General features: G+C 38.6%; 1 protein-coding gene across 3 annotated transcripts in view; it reads left to right on the top strand.

The window, feature by feature from the left end:
- Positions 1 to 13,692, top strand: part of uggt1.L (UDP-glucose glycoprotein glucosyltransferase 1 L homeolog) — a 71,121-nt gene extending 57,429 nt beyond the window's left edge. For all 3 annotated transcript variants that reach the window (XM_018263986.2, XM_018263984.2, XM_041563512.1), the window contains 12 exons: positions 439 to 597; positions 1,193 to 1,278; positions 2,214 to 2,298; positions 2,660 to 2,748; positions 2,950 to 3,054; positions 3,421 to 3,505; positions 4,582 to 4,764; positions 7,126 to 7,286; positions 7,748 to 7,862; positions 8,953 to 9,069; positions 9,234 to 9,390; positions 11,883 to 13,692. In XM_018263986.2, the coding sequence (XP_018119475.1) occupies positions 439 to 597; positions 1,193 to 1,278; positions 2,214 to 2,298; positions 2,660 to 2,748; positions 2,950 to 3,054; positions 3,421 to 3,505; positions 4,582 to 4,764; positions 7,126 to 7,286; positions 7,748 to 7,862; positions 8,953 to 9,069; positions 9,234 to 9,390; positions 11,883 to 11,908 (1,368 nt within the window). In that variant the 3' untranslated portion in view covers positions 11,909 to 13,692. The remainder of the gene's footprint in view (positions 1 to 438; positions 598 to 1,192; positions 1,279 to 2,213; positions 2,299 to 2,659; positions 2,749 to 2,949; positions 3,055 to 3,420; positions 3,506 to 4,581; positions 4,765 to 7,125; positions 7,287 to 7,747; positions 7,863 to 8,952; positions 9,070 to 9,233; positions 9,391 to 11,882) is intronic.
- The last annotated feature ends 4,330 nt before the right edge of the window (positions 13,693 to 18,022 follow it).

Below are 18,022 nucleotides of genomic sequence, written 5' to 3'. Positions count from 1 at the left end.
GACATGGGAAGGGGAAAACATTTTTTACTTTCTTGTTTTGTGACAAAAAGTCATGCAATTTCTCTCCCGCCCCAATTTGCATTTGCAAATTCGGTTTGGCCCGGCAGAAGAATTCGGCCTGAATTCTGCTGAAAAAGGCCAAATCCTGGTTGAATCCCGAACCGAATACTGGATTCGGTGCATCCCTACTATTTGCCCAGTTTTTACTGTATTTTTACGCTGAACTGTTCCTTTAGACACTAATATTTCCACTGTTGAGATTGCATTCATTCCAGCACTGAAACTTTACTGCCATATTTGTTTTGTTGGCATGAATTCTGTTTCTCTAAGTGTGTTGTTTACCCTCTCCTAATGTGATTCCATTTATGTCTATTGTTGCTCTGTAAGTAGACGATTGTTTACTGATCTGCCTGTTGTCATTCTCCTATTTGCCACTAGGTGGACAGTGTTGTAGCAGCTGAGTTTGAGCTTGAGTATCTCCTCTTAGAAGGACATTGCTTTGATGTCTCCACTGGACAACCACCCAGGGGGCTCCAGTTCACACTGGGAACATCTACAAATCCTGTAGTGGTTGACACAATTGTCATGGCTAACTTGGTAAGCAAATGATTGGCAACTGATTCACTGGCATAGTGTGGCCATTTGCTTAAAGGGGTTGTTCACCTTTAAATTACCTTTGCGTATGATGTAGAGAGGGATATTCTGAGACAATTGAGTTTCATTTTTTTATTATTTTTATTATTTGTAGTTTTTGAGTTATCTAGCTTTTTTATTCAGCAGCTCTCCAGTTTGCAATTTCAGCCATCTGGTTGCTAGGGGTCAAATGACACTACCATGCACTGATTTGAATAAGAGACTGGGATATGAATAGGAGAGGCCTGAATAGAAAGATGAATAATAAAAATTAGCAATAATAATAAATGTGTAGCTTTTCAGAGTATTTGTTTTTAGATGGGATCATTTGAAAGCCGGAAAGTTTCAGAAGAAAAAGGCAAATCATTCAAAAATGATAAAAAATAAATAATGAAGACCAATTGAAAAGTTGCTTAGAACTGGCCATTCTATAATATACTAAAGGTTAACTTGAAGGTCAACCACCCCTTTAAGTGCCAAATAACATGTTTTCAAATGCTCGTAAGAACAGCTTGGGAAGGGAGTTACTTAGTGATTGTTCTTTTATTCCCTGGTTTAGGGTTATTTCCAGTTAAAAGCCAATCCTGGTGCTTGGATGCTGAGGCTCAGAAAAGGGCGCTCCGAGGACATTTACACTATTTACAGGTGAGAACGTTACAGTTGTCAGTATGTCAGTGTGTAAATGCTCACCATTGGCAGAATGTAGTCTTTAGTTGATATGGGCATATTTAGCATAAGTCTATAGACAGCAGTAACTAGGACACCAGTTTGGGTAACTCGAAATCTACATCTTTTTATGTAACATAAAAACTTGAACTTCAATGCATCTTTTACTGGCACGCTCAGGACATAATCAGAGCTAGTCAAAATAGCACCCTGCTGTCTCACTGTATTCAATTGCAATTCTGCTGAAGATAGTTGTGATCACTGAATCGAACTGGAAGTGACAAGGGGCAATTTTACCCATATTGATGCCATATTTGTAGAAACTGAAAAACATGACCCAGTGATATCTCCATCTGCCTTTGGTTTATGTGTCTATGTTAAAGGAGAAGGAAAGGCTTGCTGCACTTGGGGGTGCAAATGTTAGGCACCCTCAAGTGATTGTATTTGCTTACCTGAAACCCCTGGTTTATTTAGTGTTTAAGTGATTTTCTAATCGACTTAAGGTATGAAGATGCATATTACTAGGGATGCACCAAATCCAGTATTTGACCAGGATTCGGCCTCTTTCAGCAGGATTCGGCCGAATCCAAATCCTTAAAATCGTGACTTTTTGTCAGAAAACAAGGAATTAAAACATTTTTTAGCCGCGCGCTGCTTTTTTCCCTCCCCCATCCTGATTTGCATACGCAAATTAGGGTTCAGTTTGGTATTCGGCTGAATCTTTCACTAAGGGTTTGGGGGTTCGGCCGTATCCAAAATAGTGGATTCGGTGAATCCCTAAAAATTACAGAAACATCCATTATCTGGCAAACCCCAGTTCCCAAGCATTCTGGATAACAGGTCCCATGCCTGTAGCTGGCATAAGTAGGAGAGCTTTCTAAAACATTGCTAACTTTTTGCTTTACATCTTTTAGCCATGAAGGGACAGATTCTGATCCAGAAGCCTCTGACGTGGTTATTGTGCTGCATGATTTCAAGAGCAAAATAATTAAACTAAAAGTGAGTAACAGAATATGAAATTAAGTTAGATTGTACCCTCTGCTAACTGTGTATCTTAAACTTTGCATGTTCCAAAATACTTTGTAGCTCTTTATTTTGCCAGAGGACTTTGTAAACTATTATGCTGTAAACACTTTAATTCTTTGAATGGATTCAGGTAGTCATTCTTTCCTTCCCAAGACTGCAGAGAAAACATATTTTGGGCCATTTTCCCTGCTTCCTAATCAACTGTGCAGATAAAATCACATATATTGATATTGATTTAAACGTTATCCTCTTTCCTCACTTAGGAATAAAAGTCCCTGAATATCACGGGCACCAGACAGATCAGATTAGTTCAGGAGTTTTAAATGTTTTGCAGGTTCAGAAAAAGCCAGACAAAATGAACGAGGACCTTCTGAGCGATGGAACTAGTGAAAATGAGTCTGGATTCTGGGATTCCCTTACATGGTAATTAAATGCTGAGCTTCCCTATAGGTCCATACATTTTATAGTGACCCATTTGGCAGTCCTAAAAGTAGTGGTAACTTTATGTCACACTATAATTTCTCTATTTAAAAATGCCACCCCCAGTACATGAGGCTCAGGGGTTGGATGAAAATGGGCACAGTTTAATGATCACCTTTCTTTCACATTTGCCTTTCCCTCCAGGGGACTTTCAGGAGGTCAGAAACAAGAGGAGACAAAGGCCGATAAAGAAGATGTACTTAATATCTTCTCTGTGGCCTCCGGGCATTTGTATGAGAGATTCCTTAGGTGAGTACCTGCAGTCATATGATTGGCCTGTCATGGCACTGTGAACTAAGCTATTGCTGTGGTACTTGCCTATTTTATATATCTTATTATATCCAAATATGATTGTGTAATAATATAGAAAGCTATGCGTGTGTGTCATTTTGTTTTAAAAATTCAAGCTTAATAAATGCTCATAATAAAAGCCTGAGGGGCAATTGTATTTGGCATTGATTGGGGATATCTGTGCTGGCACTTGTAAGACAGTTTGCATTCTATAGTCTATCTAGTCTATATATATGTTATAAAAATGTTATGCAGAACATTACAATGGTTTTATGTAAAAATGCATTTATTAGTATTGTGCATTGTGTTCATTTTCTTTCACAGAATAATGATGTTATCAGTGCTGAAAAATACCCGGACACCGGTCAAGTTCTGGTTTTTAAAGAATTATCTGTCGCCCACGTTTAAGGTTTGTGTCTAGATCATTCTGAAACTGGTACAGGCATTAGATCTGTTATCTGGAAACCCGTTATCCAGAAAACTAAGAATAACAGGAAGGCCATCTCCAACAGACAACATTTTATCCAAATAATCCAAATGTTTAAAAATGATTTCCTTTTTCTTTGTAATAATAAAACAGTAGCTTGTACTTGATCCCAACTAAGATATAATTAATCCTTATTGGAAGCAAAACCAGCCTATTGGGTTTATGTAAATGATTTTTAGTAGACTCGCAGTGATCCCCAACCAGTAGCTCGCGAGCAACATGTTACTCACTAACCCCTTGGATGTTGCTCTCAGTGGCCTCAAAGCAGATGCTTAATTTTAAATTCCTGGCTTGGAGGCAAATTTTGGTTGTATAAAAAACAGTTGTACTGCCAAATAGAGTCTCCTGTAGTCTGCCAGTCCACATAGGTACCAAATAGCCAATCATTGCCCTTATTTGGCTCCCCAAGAACTTTTTGCATGCTTGTGTTGCTCCCCAACTCTTTTTATTTTTAAATGTGGCTCACGGGTAAAAAAGTTTGGGGACCCCTGAAGGTATGAAGATCCAAATTACAGAAAGATCCAATATCGGGAAAACCCCAGGTCTGAACATTCTGAATAACATGTCCCATACCTGTAGTTATGCTGTGTTTGCAGTCTTCCCAAGAGGGCCCCAATGTATTTTTAGTGCCATATTTTCTTGGGTATCTCTTAATAACAACCTACTGTTGTATTTTATGTAATACTTATATAAAAGGCAACAGAAACCTTTTTAGACTTTATATTTACACCACCTGTTCAAGAGCAGCACCAATGTGTTTAATGTCTTATCAATAAGACAAGTATAAATGGTACCATTTGACCCATATTATTTGAAGAACAGATCTACTTCCTACTCCAAGCCTCATTCAGCCTAAACCAAAGCACTGTATTGTACCATAGAGTTTCTCCTTTTAAGCCATTCCCCCTCCCAGAATATTTTATCATTGCTGTAGCTGACATAAAGGAACATGTATGACCTTGTTCTTCACTAACCTGCCTTTTTTTTCATTGTTCCAGAATTTTATCCCATACATGGCCGAGAAATATAACTTCCAGTATGAGCTGGTCCAGTACAAGTGGCCTCGTTGGCTTCACCAACAAACAGAGAAGCAGAGAATCATCTGGGGATACAAAATCCTGTTCCTGGATGTACTATTTCCCCTGGCAGTGGATAAATTCATCTTTGTAGATGCAGATCAGGTCAGTTCAAATCTAGTGATTTCATTGTTTTATATAGTGATTTGATTATCTAACCCTGAGGCATTTGCTTGCAGTGAGACGACCTGAAGTTCTAGTATTATGATATGTTTGAAATATTCAAGCGCATGAATATCCGAATGGAATCCAGCTTACTGTAGAACTAAGATATTTTCCATCCCTCTGAAATAACAGAGTGCAATGTGGGCATAAGGAGAGTATTAAAGGATAAATATCCATCTTTTGGGTGCTCACTTAACGTCTTAAGAACATTGGAATTTGTGAAAACAGTAACATCTGATCAAAAAATATGCTGCTAAAACATTTCAGATCATTAAGCCACATTCATATGCACGAGCGTCGTGTTAAACCTGTGTTAATTTGAGATAAGGATGAGCCACGTGAGAGCTGGTGAGATGACATAAATGAGCCATAGATTACGGATATATGGTGGGATATTTGCAGAGACGCACAAATATACATGTTGCAGTCATTCTGAGAATTCCGGAATCCCTGACCGACTCCAGACTAATGGAAGGTGTTCAGTTTTAGTTGCATAAAGAATGGTGGAATCCCAAAGCACATGATTCAGAGGGATGCTGGGTAACAATCATCCTTCATTTTCCCACTACTAAAAGGGAACTAAAGGTAAACAAACTAAAGCAATGGTGGTTTCATCATGGGGCTGCTGTACTTACCCAAAGGTAATGTAAAGGAATATTTGTGCCTCCAAATGGGACTCCCCAGAGAGCTACAGAGAACAGAGGAGGATGTTTATACCACAAGATCAATAACTTGTAGGCTTCTTGACATTTAGGCATTTGCTCCTACTTATTGAGTTATTATACACTGATTTATTCTCAACCATTCTACCACTCCTTCCAGTGAGATGCTGCCTTAAAGTTGTCTTTTGATGTTTTTCCATCTCTGATCTAATTGATGTAGCAGAATGAATTAGCAAGCTAATTACAATGTTATAATGTAAAATCGTGCAGCCTGCTCATCATTCTGAAATCATCAGAGAATACAATGCTGCAGAGATGCTGACACTATGGTGCAAGAATATAATAAATGAGGTAATGCATTGGAGATGCCTCTGGCAGTGCAACTTAATGGAAATAAATAGGTTAAATATGTTAAATAAGAAGGAAAGGCTTAGATGATCAGAAAGGTCTATATAAATACACCTGTAAACCCTCAAAGTAATGCTGCTCTGAGTCCTCTGTCAAAAGAAACAACACATGTATTTCCCTTCTATTGTGTACTCATGGGCTTCTGTATCAGACTTCCTGTTTTAAAAACCTCCAGTGCACGGGCTTGAGCATGCTCAGTTATCTCTTCTCCCTCCTCCCCTCCCTGCTGTGCTGTGATCTGAGCCCAGAGCTATGAATGAGCAGGGACAGATGTCACACCAAGTGATGTCAAGCTAATATGGCAGCTGCTATCCTAAACAAACAAGAGAGAGTTTCTAGAGCTGTTTACTCATTTATGGTAAAGCATACTACAGAATAGATATAGTGTTATAGCTTGCACCGTGGTAAGGCCTCATCTGGAGTATGCAGTGCAGTTTTGGACTCCAATCCTTAAGAGGGATATAAATGAGCTGGAGAGAGTGCAGAGACTAAGTGCAACTAAACTGGTTAGAGGGACGGAAGACTTAAATTATGATGGTAGACTGTCAAGGTTGGGGTTGTTTTCTCTGGAAAAAAGGCGCTTGCGAGGGGACATGATTACACTTTACAAGTACATTAGAGGACATTATAGACAAATAGCAGGGGACCTTTTTACCCATAAAGTGGATCACCGTACCAGAGGCCTCCCCTTTAGACTACAAGAAAAGAACTTTCATTTGAAGCAACGTAGGGGGTTCTTCACAGTCAGGACAGTGAGGTTGTGGAATGCACTGCCGGGTGATGTTGTGATGCTGATTCAGTTAATGCCTTTAAGAATGGCTTGGATGATTTTTTGGACAGACAGAATATCAAAGGCTATTGTGATACTAAGCTCTATAGTTAGTATAGGTATGGGTATATAGAATTTAATTAAAAGTAGGGAGGGGTGTGTGTATGGATGCTGGGTTTTCATTTGGAGGGGTTGAACTTGATGGACTTTTTTTTCAACGCAATGTAACTATGTAACTATTGTGGCTAATGTATTGGCAATAAACTGCTTCGGTAGCTTTTCTTCTCCATTAAAGAGCAGGGTTAAAGGGATACTAAACCAAAACCATTGCTTAGCCAGTCATTTACATACGCAGCCCAACTGCACATTCCTGTCTGCACTAAAAGGAGTCTCTGTGGCTTAGTGGAACAAACTTGCTGCTATTACTGTGCCCACTGTCTTAAATTCTGACTTCTGACACAGATCGTAAGGACCGACCTCAAAGAACTGCGGGATTTCAATTTGGATGGGGCTCCTTATGGATACACTCCATTCTGTGACAGCAGGAGGGAGATGGATGGCTACCGCTTCTGGAGATCTGGGTACTGGGCCAGTCATTTGGCTGGACGTAAATACCACATAAGGTAAGTCCCTTCTTTTGTTGGTACATTTGTAGCCGACATTTCCTGCAGATGCACATGACTCCCTCGGATATTCGTAAATTATTGCTCTTAATGTCAGCCTTCTGCTGTTACCTGCTGCATGCATTAGATGGCACCTCCTGGGGATACATCACATGTTCTCTATTTTATTTACTTTTGTGGAAACAATTACTCCTTTGTAAATACCCTTCCATGTGTAATAAATATATATATATATATATATATATATATATATATATATATATATATATATATATATATATATATATATATATATATATATTATAATAAATCAACTTATTACATATCTTACTAATGGAATTCCAGCAATTCACTGGTCCCACAGCCAACGCAATTATAAATTGCAGCACATTTGACAATTGGCCGGACTGTAAACTGTTTTGTGTCTATTTAAATATATCTCCTGTCTGTCTCCTTTCTAGTGCTCTGTATGTAGTGGATTTGAAAAAGTTCCGGAAGATAGCAGCTGGAGACAGGCTGAGAGGGCAGTACCAAGGCCTAAGTCAGGATCCAAACAGTCTCTCCAACCTCGACCAGGTTTGTACCCGGGGGCGTTATCTATGTTGGTAATGGAAAGGTTCAGAGCATTTAGGTGCCCATGTATGCAATAGAAAATATGTGTCTCCAGACGTTCTAAACCAGTTGTGCTTTAAGGGGAACTATTGCGAAAAATGAAAATGTAATCTAAGCGTCATCTTACTGAAATTTTGAATATAATAAATTAAAAATTATGTACTCTGTTTATCTCCACTATCCCTCTCTCAGCATCTGTTTCTCTTCATTCTGTCTTCATGCAGCAGTTGGGTGTCAGATATTCATTGACAGTTAGGTCCAATATATCTTATAGGGGGCTCCTTTTGCCTAGAAGATGTATTAGAGCTCACTCTATTAAAATCATGTCTCTCTACATGCAGAATTTGTGCAAAAGGCAGTTATTTTGTTAGATTTTGTTTGTACTGGAATCAGTTATTTGAGTGAGCTCTAATACATCTGCTAGGAAAGGAAGCCCCCCTATAAGATATATTGGATCTAAAAGTCAATTAATATCTGACACCCAACTTCTGCAAAAAGAGATAATGAATAGAGACAGATGCTGAGAGAGGGATGTATGATGAATCGTATATAAAATTTTAATTTTAGCGATCGTTCCCCTTTAATCTTTATGTAGGATAGTCATACAAGCTGCTTCTCCATAGTTCATTCAAATGATTCCCTGCACTTCCATTATCCATTCCCATCCCCTCCTCTGTACCAAGATATGCAACAGTCTGTTTGAATATACCATATAAGTTAATTAAAGAACACAGACTACCTGGAAATGAAAAGAACCTTGTCCAAACTACTTGATGAATTTGCCCCTTTTTCATATATACCATTGAGCAGCTGAAGCTCTACCTATAGCCCTTTATTCACCACCTTCAGTCCTTCTTCTCACTTGCTTCTTTAACCATTCTGCCTTACTGTACCCTACTGTTCTTCTGTTTTCTTCCACTTAATACTCTACCCCGTGTGTCTCCTCCATGCCTTGACATCTTTGCTTTACTTTTCTTCTTCTGTGCATACACTGCTAATGAGAAAAACCTTATATGCTCCTTCTTCAGACATGTATCATTTAATGTTTTAACAGGATCTTCCGAATAATATGATCCATCAAGTGCCCATAAAGTCTTTGCCTCAGGAGTGGCTGTGGTGCGAAACTTGGTGTGATGAAACGTCAAAGAAGAAGGCTAAAACTATAGACTTGGTATGTCCCTTATCTGAGCTGTATGAGAAATCTGAAACCATTTAGTTGGGCATCTGGGGGGGCAGGGTAGGCAAGCATGGATTACTGTATTGGAGAGATCTGTTTTTTCATGACTATTTAAATGCTTTCTGCATCCTACTAATGTCTGTACTTTTCTGATACAGTGTAACAACCCTAAGACCAAGGAGCCTAAGTTGCAGGCAGCAGTACGGATCGTCCCTGAATGGCAAGACTATGACCAAGAGATTAAGAAACTCCAAAGCCATTTCCAGGAGGAGTCCTCAAATGGGTCATTGCAACCTGACAAGAGCACCAATCCAGGTACAGAGAGTGAAATAGACTCCCCTTATACTGTGAACTTATAGTATCATCCACTACAGCTCGGTGGCCATATATTACCCTGTACATGTAATCACCTATCATTTATTAGCCCAGAAATGTTAAAGGGTATCTACAGTCGTATGAAAAAGTTTGGGAACCCCTCTTAATTCTTTGGAGTTTTGTTTATCATTGGCTGAGCTATCAAAGTAGCAACTTCCTTTTAATAAATAACATGCCTTATGGAAACAGTAGTATTTCAGCAGTGCCATAAAGTTTATTGGATTAACAGAAAATATGCAATATGCATCATAACAATATTAGGTGCATAAATTTGGGCACCCCAGAGATATTGCATTAAAACTTGAGCCTCCTTTTGCAAATGTAACAGCCTCTAGACGCCTCCTATAGCCTCTGATGAGTGTCTGGATTCTGGATGGCGGTATTTTTGACCATTCCTCCATCCAAAATCTCTCTAGTTCAGTTAAATTTGATGGCTGCCGAGCATGGACAGCCTGCTTCAAATCATCCCATAGATTTTCGATGATATTCAAGTCTGTGGACTGTGACGGCCATTCCACAATATTGTACTTCTCCCTCTGTATAAATGCCTTTGTAGATTTCCAAGTGTGTTTAGGGTCATTGTCTTGTTGGAATATCCAACCCCTGTGTAACTGATGCATGAACATTATCCGGAAAAATTTGTTGATATTGGTTTGAATTCATCCGACCCTTTAACGACTTTAACAAGGGCCCCAGTCCCTGAACTAGCCACACAGCCACACAGCCCCACAGCATGATGGAACCTCCACCAAACGTGACAGTAGGTAGCAGGTGTTTTTCTTGGAATGCGGTGTTCTTCTTGCGCCAAGCAAAGAGCTTTTTGTTATGACCAAATAACTAAATTTTTGTCTCATTAGTCCACAGCCCTTTATACCAAAATAGCTATGGCTTGTCTAAATGAGCTTTTGCATACAACAAGCGACTCTGTTTGTCGCGTGAGTGCGGAAAGTGCTTCTTTCTCATCACCCTGTCATACAGATGTTCTTTGTGCAAATTGCGCTGAATTGTAGAACGATGTACAGATCCACCATCTGCAACAAGATATTCTTGCAGGTCTTTGGAGGTGATCTTTGGGTTGTCTGTAACCATTCTCACAATCCTCCGCATATGCCGCTCCTGTATTTTTCTTGGCCTGCCAGACCTGGGTTTTACAGCAACTGTGCCTGTGGTCTTTCATTTCCTGATTACATTCCTTACAGTTTATACTGACAGTTTAAACCTCTGAGATAACTTTTTGTAGCCTTCCCCTAAACCATGATACTGAACAATCTTTGTTTTCAGCTCTTTTGAGAGTTGCTTTGAGGATCCCACGTTGTAACTCATCAGAGGAGAGTCAAACAGAAGCACAACTTGCGATTGGCCACCTTAAATACCTTTTCTTATGACTGGACACACCTGCCTATCAAGTTCAAGTCTTAACAAACTAATCCAACCAATTTGGAGTTGCCAGTAATCAGTATTGAGCAGTTACATGCATTCAAATTAGCCAAATTACAAGGGTACCCAAATTTTTGCACAGCCAGTTTTTCACATTTGATTTAATTTCATACAATTCAATGCTGCTTCACTAAAAATCTTTGTTCAGAAAACACCCCCGTACTCAGATGTTCCTGGGAATTGAAAGACATACCACTGTTATCTTTTTTGTAGAAAGTGGAGTAAATTATTATGCAGGCTGAGAGGGGTTCCCAAACTTTTTCATATGACTGTATATCCTCCTCTTCTCCAGTAGAAATATTCTTCATACACAGGGATTACCTATACTGGATTAGATTTGAGCTTTCTCTTAGTACATGCAAATGTTCCCTGGTACAATTGAGTGGACACTTAGGGGCAGATTTATCAAGGGTCGAATTGAAAATTGAAAAACTGTCAAATTTGTCTAGGGAATAGTTAAAATTCGATTCGAGTTTTTTTTTTAAAAAAAATGTAATTTGATTTTCGAGATTTATCATACTCTGGCCCTTTGAGAACTCAATTTTCACTATTTTCCCCTAAAACCTGCCAAATTGCTGTTTTAGTCAACGGGAGATGTTGTGGGATCAATTCAGAATTTTTCACAGCCTTCCTGACAATCGAGTTTTTAAAACTCGAATCGAATTTGATTCGAGTTTTCTGGTCAATCCTATTTTTACGAATTGTTTTTTTTTTTTTTAATACATTTCGATTGGACGAATTTCGAGTTCATGAGAGTTTATTGGACTTTTTAAAAACTCGCATGAATTTGAAATTCGACCTTTGATAAATGTGCATCTTGTAATGAAGAACCACCCTTCCTCCATTCTTTTAGTAATTATTAACTCTTTAAGGGCCCAGTAGGAGATACTAAGGATTTCATTGGCCAGCCTACTAATGAGACATTAGCTTAGGTTTTTTTTCTAACCTAAAAAGTGAGACGGTGACATAAAACTTTACCTTTCTTTTATATTTAGATAAAGAATTCCACGTGGAATTATGATCGACGATCAACATCGGGAAGCGGGACTCTTCTTTTCTGAGCGACCAGAGATTATTGGAGATTTTAGTTTGTTGATTTTACAGTATGTGTGCACAACTGCTGAATGGGCTGATGATGAGCTGTGGTATTTGGGGTATTTATATTTTGGGTTCTAATTAAGTTTATTTTTTTACTGTTTTACAATATTCGGCCTTGGTTATCGGGTGCTGGGGAGACTTATTTGGTTCCTGAAAGACTCCTCTGCTAAACTGGAAAGGGTTTGTCTGATTCCTACATCTCCTAATGATAATGTGTATGAGCTGCAAATTAATACAGGTATAGGATCAATTATCCGAAATGCTCGGGACCTGGGGTTTTCCAAATTACGGGATCTTTCCGTAATTTGGGTCACCATACCATAATGTCTGCTTAAAATCATTTACACATTCAGTAAACCCAATAGGATTGTTTGGCCACCAACATGGATCCTGCAGCTTATAGTTACCATCAAGTACAAGCTGTTTTACTATTGCAGAGAAATTGTGTTTTAAAAATTGGATTCATTTGCTTAAAGTGGACTCTTTGGAAGATGTCAATTTGGGGGTTTCTGGATAAGGGATCAGATACCTGTAATTCTGATTATATCTGACTGTGGCTCTGTTCCAGAATTGGCACCAATTAGGTAATGACCTTATAATTCCCAGCAGCAGTGGTTCCTCTATAGTTAAAATAACGGCATCAATACAGAGGAGTGTCTTTTAGCTCAGTGCACAAGGAGTGAGAGACACAATTATTGGCTTTGTAGAGCAACTTTAGTCCTTACTCAGTCACCCTTGTAAGGTATAGGAGATACTGGGGCTCATTTATCAACACTGGGCACATTTGCCCGTGGGCAGTTACCCATAGCAACCAATCAGTGACTGCCTTTTTTCAGCCAGCTGCAAGGTGAACAAAGAATGCAACAATCGGCTGTAATGCCCTAAAAATTGTGCAATAAATAATAATAATATTCTTCATAAGATAAGTAGTTCTGTTCCAGTCTGGTTGTCGTGGATGTGCGACTGGGAAGTGATCATTGGAGGAACCGACTACTTTCTACTACAATCTGATTGGTTGCCATGAGTTAATGGCCGCCGGCAAGTTTGCCCAGTGTTGATAAATAAGCCCCACTGTGAGGCAACAGGGCAGGGCATTGAATACAGTACCTACATGCTGCAACTTATTGGGGTTTTGCCCCCTTCTGTGACAATATGCTGCACAATATCCTCCATACAGTTCCATAGAACCTCAAAAATGTACAATGTCTCTGCTCCACATGAGAAACCCATCCACGGTGTCCATACTGGATTCATATAAATGCTCTATAACGGTATATTCTCATAAAGTAGGTTTGTACTAGAGCCAAGAACGCTGCGTCTAATCACAGTAATTAGTCATTATCGTTCCTTACACTGCACCTTGTCCCAGGGGAACTGACTCTTCTAATCCAAAGTGGAATTGTAACTTCTAGAACCACGAGAAGTCGCCAAATTATTTCTTATTATTTCCTAGCTATTCTCCAAATAATTTCTTATACAACATGGGCAAGGCAAAACATTTAGCCATCGTGTAATTGGAAATCCTGTATTTGACTTTGAGGGGAAGAACTGCCGACTGTAATGATTCCATTAGGGACAAAGCGTTATATCCCCTGCCCGACAGATTATGTTCATCGTTAAACTGTGTCCTACCCATCTGCTATTATTGCTACTCACATAACGGCACCATCTTTGTGATACAACAAATAAAAACAGTATTGTGAGGGATTTTGTAAAAGGATTTTTATTTTTTTTTCCATCAGAATTCAATTTGGCCGCTCCCAGGCTGATTTGTATCATTGAGAGAGATGACAGTTCTATTATGTGATCTTTATTCCGCCAGGAGACAAAAATCAATAGGTCTCTCACCTTTACAAAAGCGATATCATTGAGGAGAGTGTGTTTATCTAAAGCCCATGAACTTCTTTGTTTTTATACAGGAGTTTTATACAGTTTTATACAGTTGGACCTAACTTCTGCTAATAAAACATGATGCCAGGGTTCAAGGGGCAGAATGTGCAGCAATTGGCTTGTATGGGACCTGTTATCCAGAATGCTGAGGACCAGAAAAGGGATCTTTCCATAATTTGCATCATCATACCCTAAGGGGTTATTTACTAAACTCCGAATGCAAAAATCACAAAGAATTCGTGATTTTTTTAAATATAAAATCGGACTTTTAAAAAAAAATAAATCACAAATTTTTCAGAATTTCTTAAACCCCCGACGATGGAAAAGTCTGAATCTGAAAATCTGGCATCTCAGACCTGTCAAGGTTGCATATAAGTCAATGGTAGAAGTCCCAATGATTTTTTGATGTGTCTGGGCTTTTGGCAAATTTCGGAGTTTTCAGGTGAGAAATCTGAAAAAATATTGAAAATTGGGTGAAAAATCCCAATTTTTTCCGGCAAACAAAATTTTTCTGAGTTTTTTTTTTTTTACAAAATATTGAGAAATTCGGACTTTGATAAATAACCCCCTAAGTCTACAGAAAAATCCTTTCAACTAGGGATCCACCTATTGGGATTTGGTGAAAGGTTCGGACGAATCCTTGGTGAAAGATTCGGCCGAATACCGAACCAAATCCGAAGGATTCAGGAAAGGAAAAAGTGGGGGAAAAATTCTTTTGTGATGAAAACTCACGTGATTTCCCTACCTGCCCCTAATTTACATATGCAAATTAGGATTCGGTTCAGCCAGGCACAAGTATTCAGCCGAATCCTGAACCGAATCCTGGATTCGGTGCTTCCCTATTTTCAACATTAAATAAAGCCAATAGGCTGGTTTTGCTTCCAATAAGGATTCATTATATCTTAGTTGGGATCAAGTACAAGATACTGTTTCCTTATTACAGAGAAAAAGGATATAATTTTTAAAATGTTAATGATTTCATTAAAATGGAGTCTATGGAAGATGGACATCTCATCATTTGGAACTTTCTGCACAACAGGTTTCTGGATAATGGATCCCATACACGTTGTGGTTTCAATACAGAAGTTGTTTCTGACAGTGGAATTCGTATACAGGTATGGGATCCGTTATCCAGAAACCCATTATCCAGAAAGTTCAGAATTACAGGAAAGCTGTCTCCCATAGACTCCATTTATCCAATATAATTCATCTTTTAAAAAATTGATTTCCCTTTTCTCTGTAATAATAAAACAGTAGCTTGTACTTGATCCCAACTTAGATATAATTAATCCTTATTGGAAGCAAAACCAGCCTATTGGGTTTATTTAATGTTTAAATGAATTTCTAGTAGACTTAAAGGGGCGGTTCATCTTTAAATTTACTTTTAGTATTTTAGAATGGCCCATTTTAAGCAACTTTTCAATTGGTCTTTTTTTTTTATAGTTTTTTATTTTTAATTATTTACCTTTTCCTTTGGATTTTTCTCAACTTTCAAGCAGGGTCACTGGCCCCATCTAAAAACAAATGCTCTGCAAAGCTTTACATTTATTGGTATTGCTACTTTTTATTACTCATCTTTCTATTAAGTCCCTCTCCTATTCATATTCCAGTCTCTTATTCAAATCAGTGCATGGTTGCTAGGGTAATTTGGACCCTAGCATCCCGACTGCTGAAACTGCAAACTGGAGAGCTGCTGAGTGAAAAGCTAAATAACTTAGAAAACACAAATAATAAAAAAAATGAAAACCAATTGCAAATTGTCTCAGAATATCACTCTCTACATTATACTGAAAGTTAATTTGAAGGTGAACAACTCCTTTAAGGTACAAAGATCCAAATAAAAGAAAGATCCACTATCCGGAAAACCCCAGGTCTCGAGCATTCTGGTTAACAGGTTCCATACCTGTGTGTTAGTCGAGTTATTATGTGCCAAGCCCACCTAACATCATAGAGAGTCTGTGGCAGGAGAATTCAGACTAGAGACCTAGAAATGGGATTTAATGATCAAAGTTCCTACCATGGCCCCTTTGAAGAAAGATAAATCCAGTTCTCTCTGATTTAGGAGTGTCTGTTTCTCCCTAACAAAAAGTTAAACATAACATTATCCTTTCATTCAAAATTCTAATGTTCCTTTTGTCAGAACTGCGCATGTGAACATCCCCATGTGCATCAATGAAACCTACTTGTGAATTGTCTCCACTACATGAGGAGAGGAATAAAATCACTATGGCACACTTGTGCTGTTTTTGGGGAGCCCTAGTTTTTGTGCCAAAAGGGCATATGCAGTGGGGAATGATGGGGGGGGGTATATTTGTAAAACTGCCAAATATCAGCATCTGTGGGATCAGCAACCATTTAACGAGTGTTTTTTTATATGCACTTTGCTTTTTTTAAACTGAGTTTTGTACAGGTGTGTGGGACCTGTTATCCAGAATGCTCAGGACCTAGGGGTTTTCTGGATAACAGATGGGGGCTTCAACACCAGCAGGAAAAAACTGGGGGCGGATGTGCCATAGGCCAATAATGTAATGAGTATTGATCAGTGCTGGGGTAGTATAATAGGGGTACAGTATATTTCTCTTGTGTTTAGTAAACAAGGAAAGGTGTTCCCTCCAATGGACTGTCTACTTCCGAAATTGCACTAAGAATGAGCTTTTAGAATTGTTTTTAGAAAATGAGTTCAAAATATACTATGTGTTGTCGTATTTTATTTTTGTACTTGTGAGCTTTATCCGCCATTCAAACAGGTGAAAGTGTATGACGTGTCTTTGAAGGTTGACATGTGACGTATATATGGAGAATGGCATATATATATATATAATTACATTAGGGATGCTGCAACAAATCATGGCTTCAGTATGGAATTCCGCCAGGATTCTGCCTTTTCCCGCAGGATTTGAATTCAATACGGTATTCGACCAGGATTCTGCCTTTTTTCGCAGGATTTGAATTCTGGCCAAACCAAATCTGAATCCTTAAAATCACGTGATTTTTGTCATACAAAGAAGGATGTAGAAAGTTATTGACCCTTCCCTCCCTAATTTGCATATGCAGATTTGGATTCCGCTTTGGTTCAGTATATGGCCGAATCCCAAAATAGTGAATTTAGTGCATCCTTATTTGACATTGAGAATTGTTTTCTTTGTAGTTACAAATTGACATTTTAAATCCATAAATCAGACAAAATGTTTACAGGGAGATGTTTGGCGTCTTGGACTTAGACACTCGGTGTTGGAGTGTGGGTGCAACTGTTTTGTCCTATGATTAAATAAGCTGCAAGGATTGGGTAGTGTAGCTGGGGTGTAAGCTCCCAATGCGGTTTCCAGGCTGGACTTTTCAGAGGTTACCCGGTTTAACTGGAATTGGGACATGAATTCTTTTTAAATTACAGAGTATTCAGCTTCACTAATATATGGTTGTAAGTTGAGCTCCACATTGAAGGTTGTCCTTCTGTTTGATCATCATTTATGGGAAGATGAAACCACCTCTAACATGGGAGCCACCCATCGTATAACAGGGAGACTTTCATTCAAGTATGAATGTTTTATGCTTCTCTATCTGAAGGTCACACACACAAACCAAATCTTGGTATTCCTTTGACCAGGAAGCGTCTGGGGTATAAATAGATGTCCATAAAATTGCTTCAGGAATTTGTTGAAACGTCCGTTGGAGGGAAGAATTTTCATTGTCCGGACAGTGACTTCAGGAGGACAATAATGAACCTTTCTTATTTCTATATATGAGCTTTATAATGATTTGTGTGAATGTTTTGTACTGAATAAAATCAAACTGCTTTGTTTTAATTAAAAAAAACAAAAAACAAATGTTTTTACTATTGGTGTTGTGTCTGATTCTGAAACATTTGCATTTAAATACAGTGCAATGGTTCCCAAGCTGGGGGACTTGAAGAAGTGGCAGTTGGAGCTCAACCTGAATGCCAGTTAGGGTATCACTCTATAGAACGTCTAGATACAACCGAAAGCACAACTTGAGTGTAAACAAGGGCCAGATGTGGAGTGAAAACATATTTTCTACATTAGATATTCTTGGCACTGTGACTGGATGACCAATACATCAATATTGTTATGCACCTCTAAAGGCTTCAACTGAAAAAGTCCAACGACCACTGAGTATGAGCTGATATTAG

The sequence above is a fragment of the Xenopus laevis genome, chromosome 5L (assembly GCF_017654675.1).
Source record: "Xenopus laevis strain J_2021 chromosome 5L, Xenopus_laevis_v10.1, whole genome shotgun sequence".
In the NCBI taxonomy this organism is placed as follows: domain Eukaryota; kingdom Metazoa; phylum Chordata; class Amphibia; order Anura; family Pipidae; genus Xenopus; species Xenopus laevis.
The sequence above is the reverse complement of the archived record's forward strand: the minus strand, read 5'-3'. Positions and strand labels throughout refer to the sequence as shown.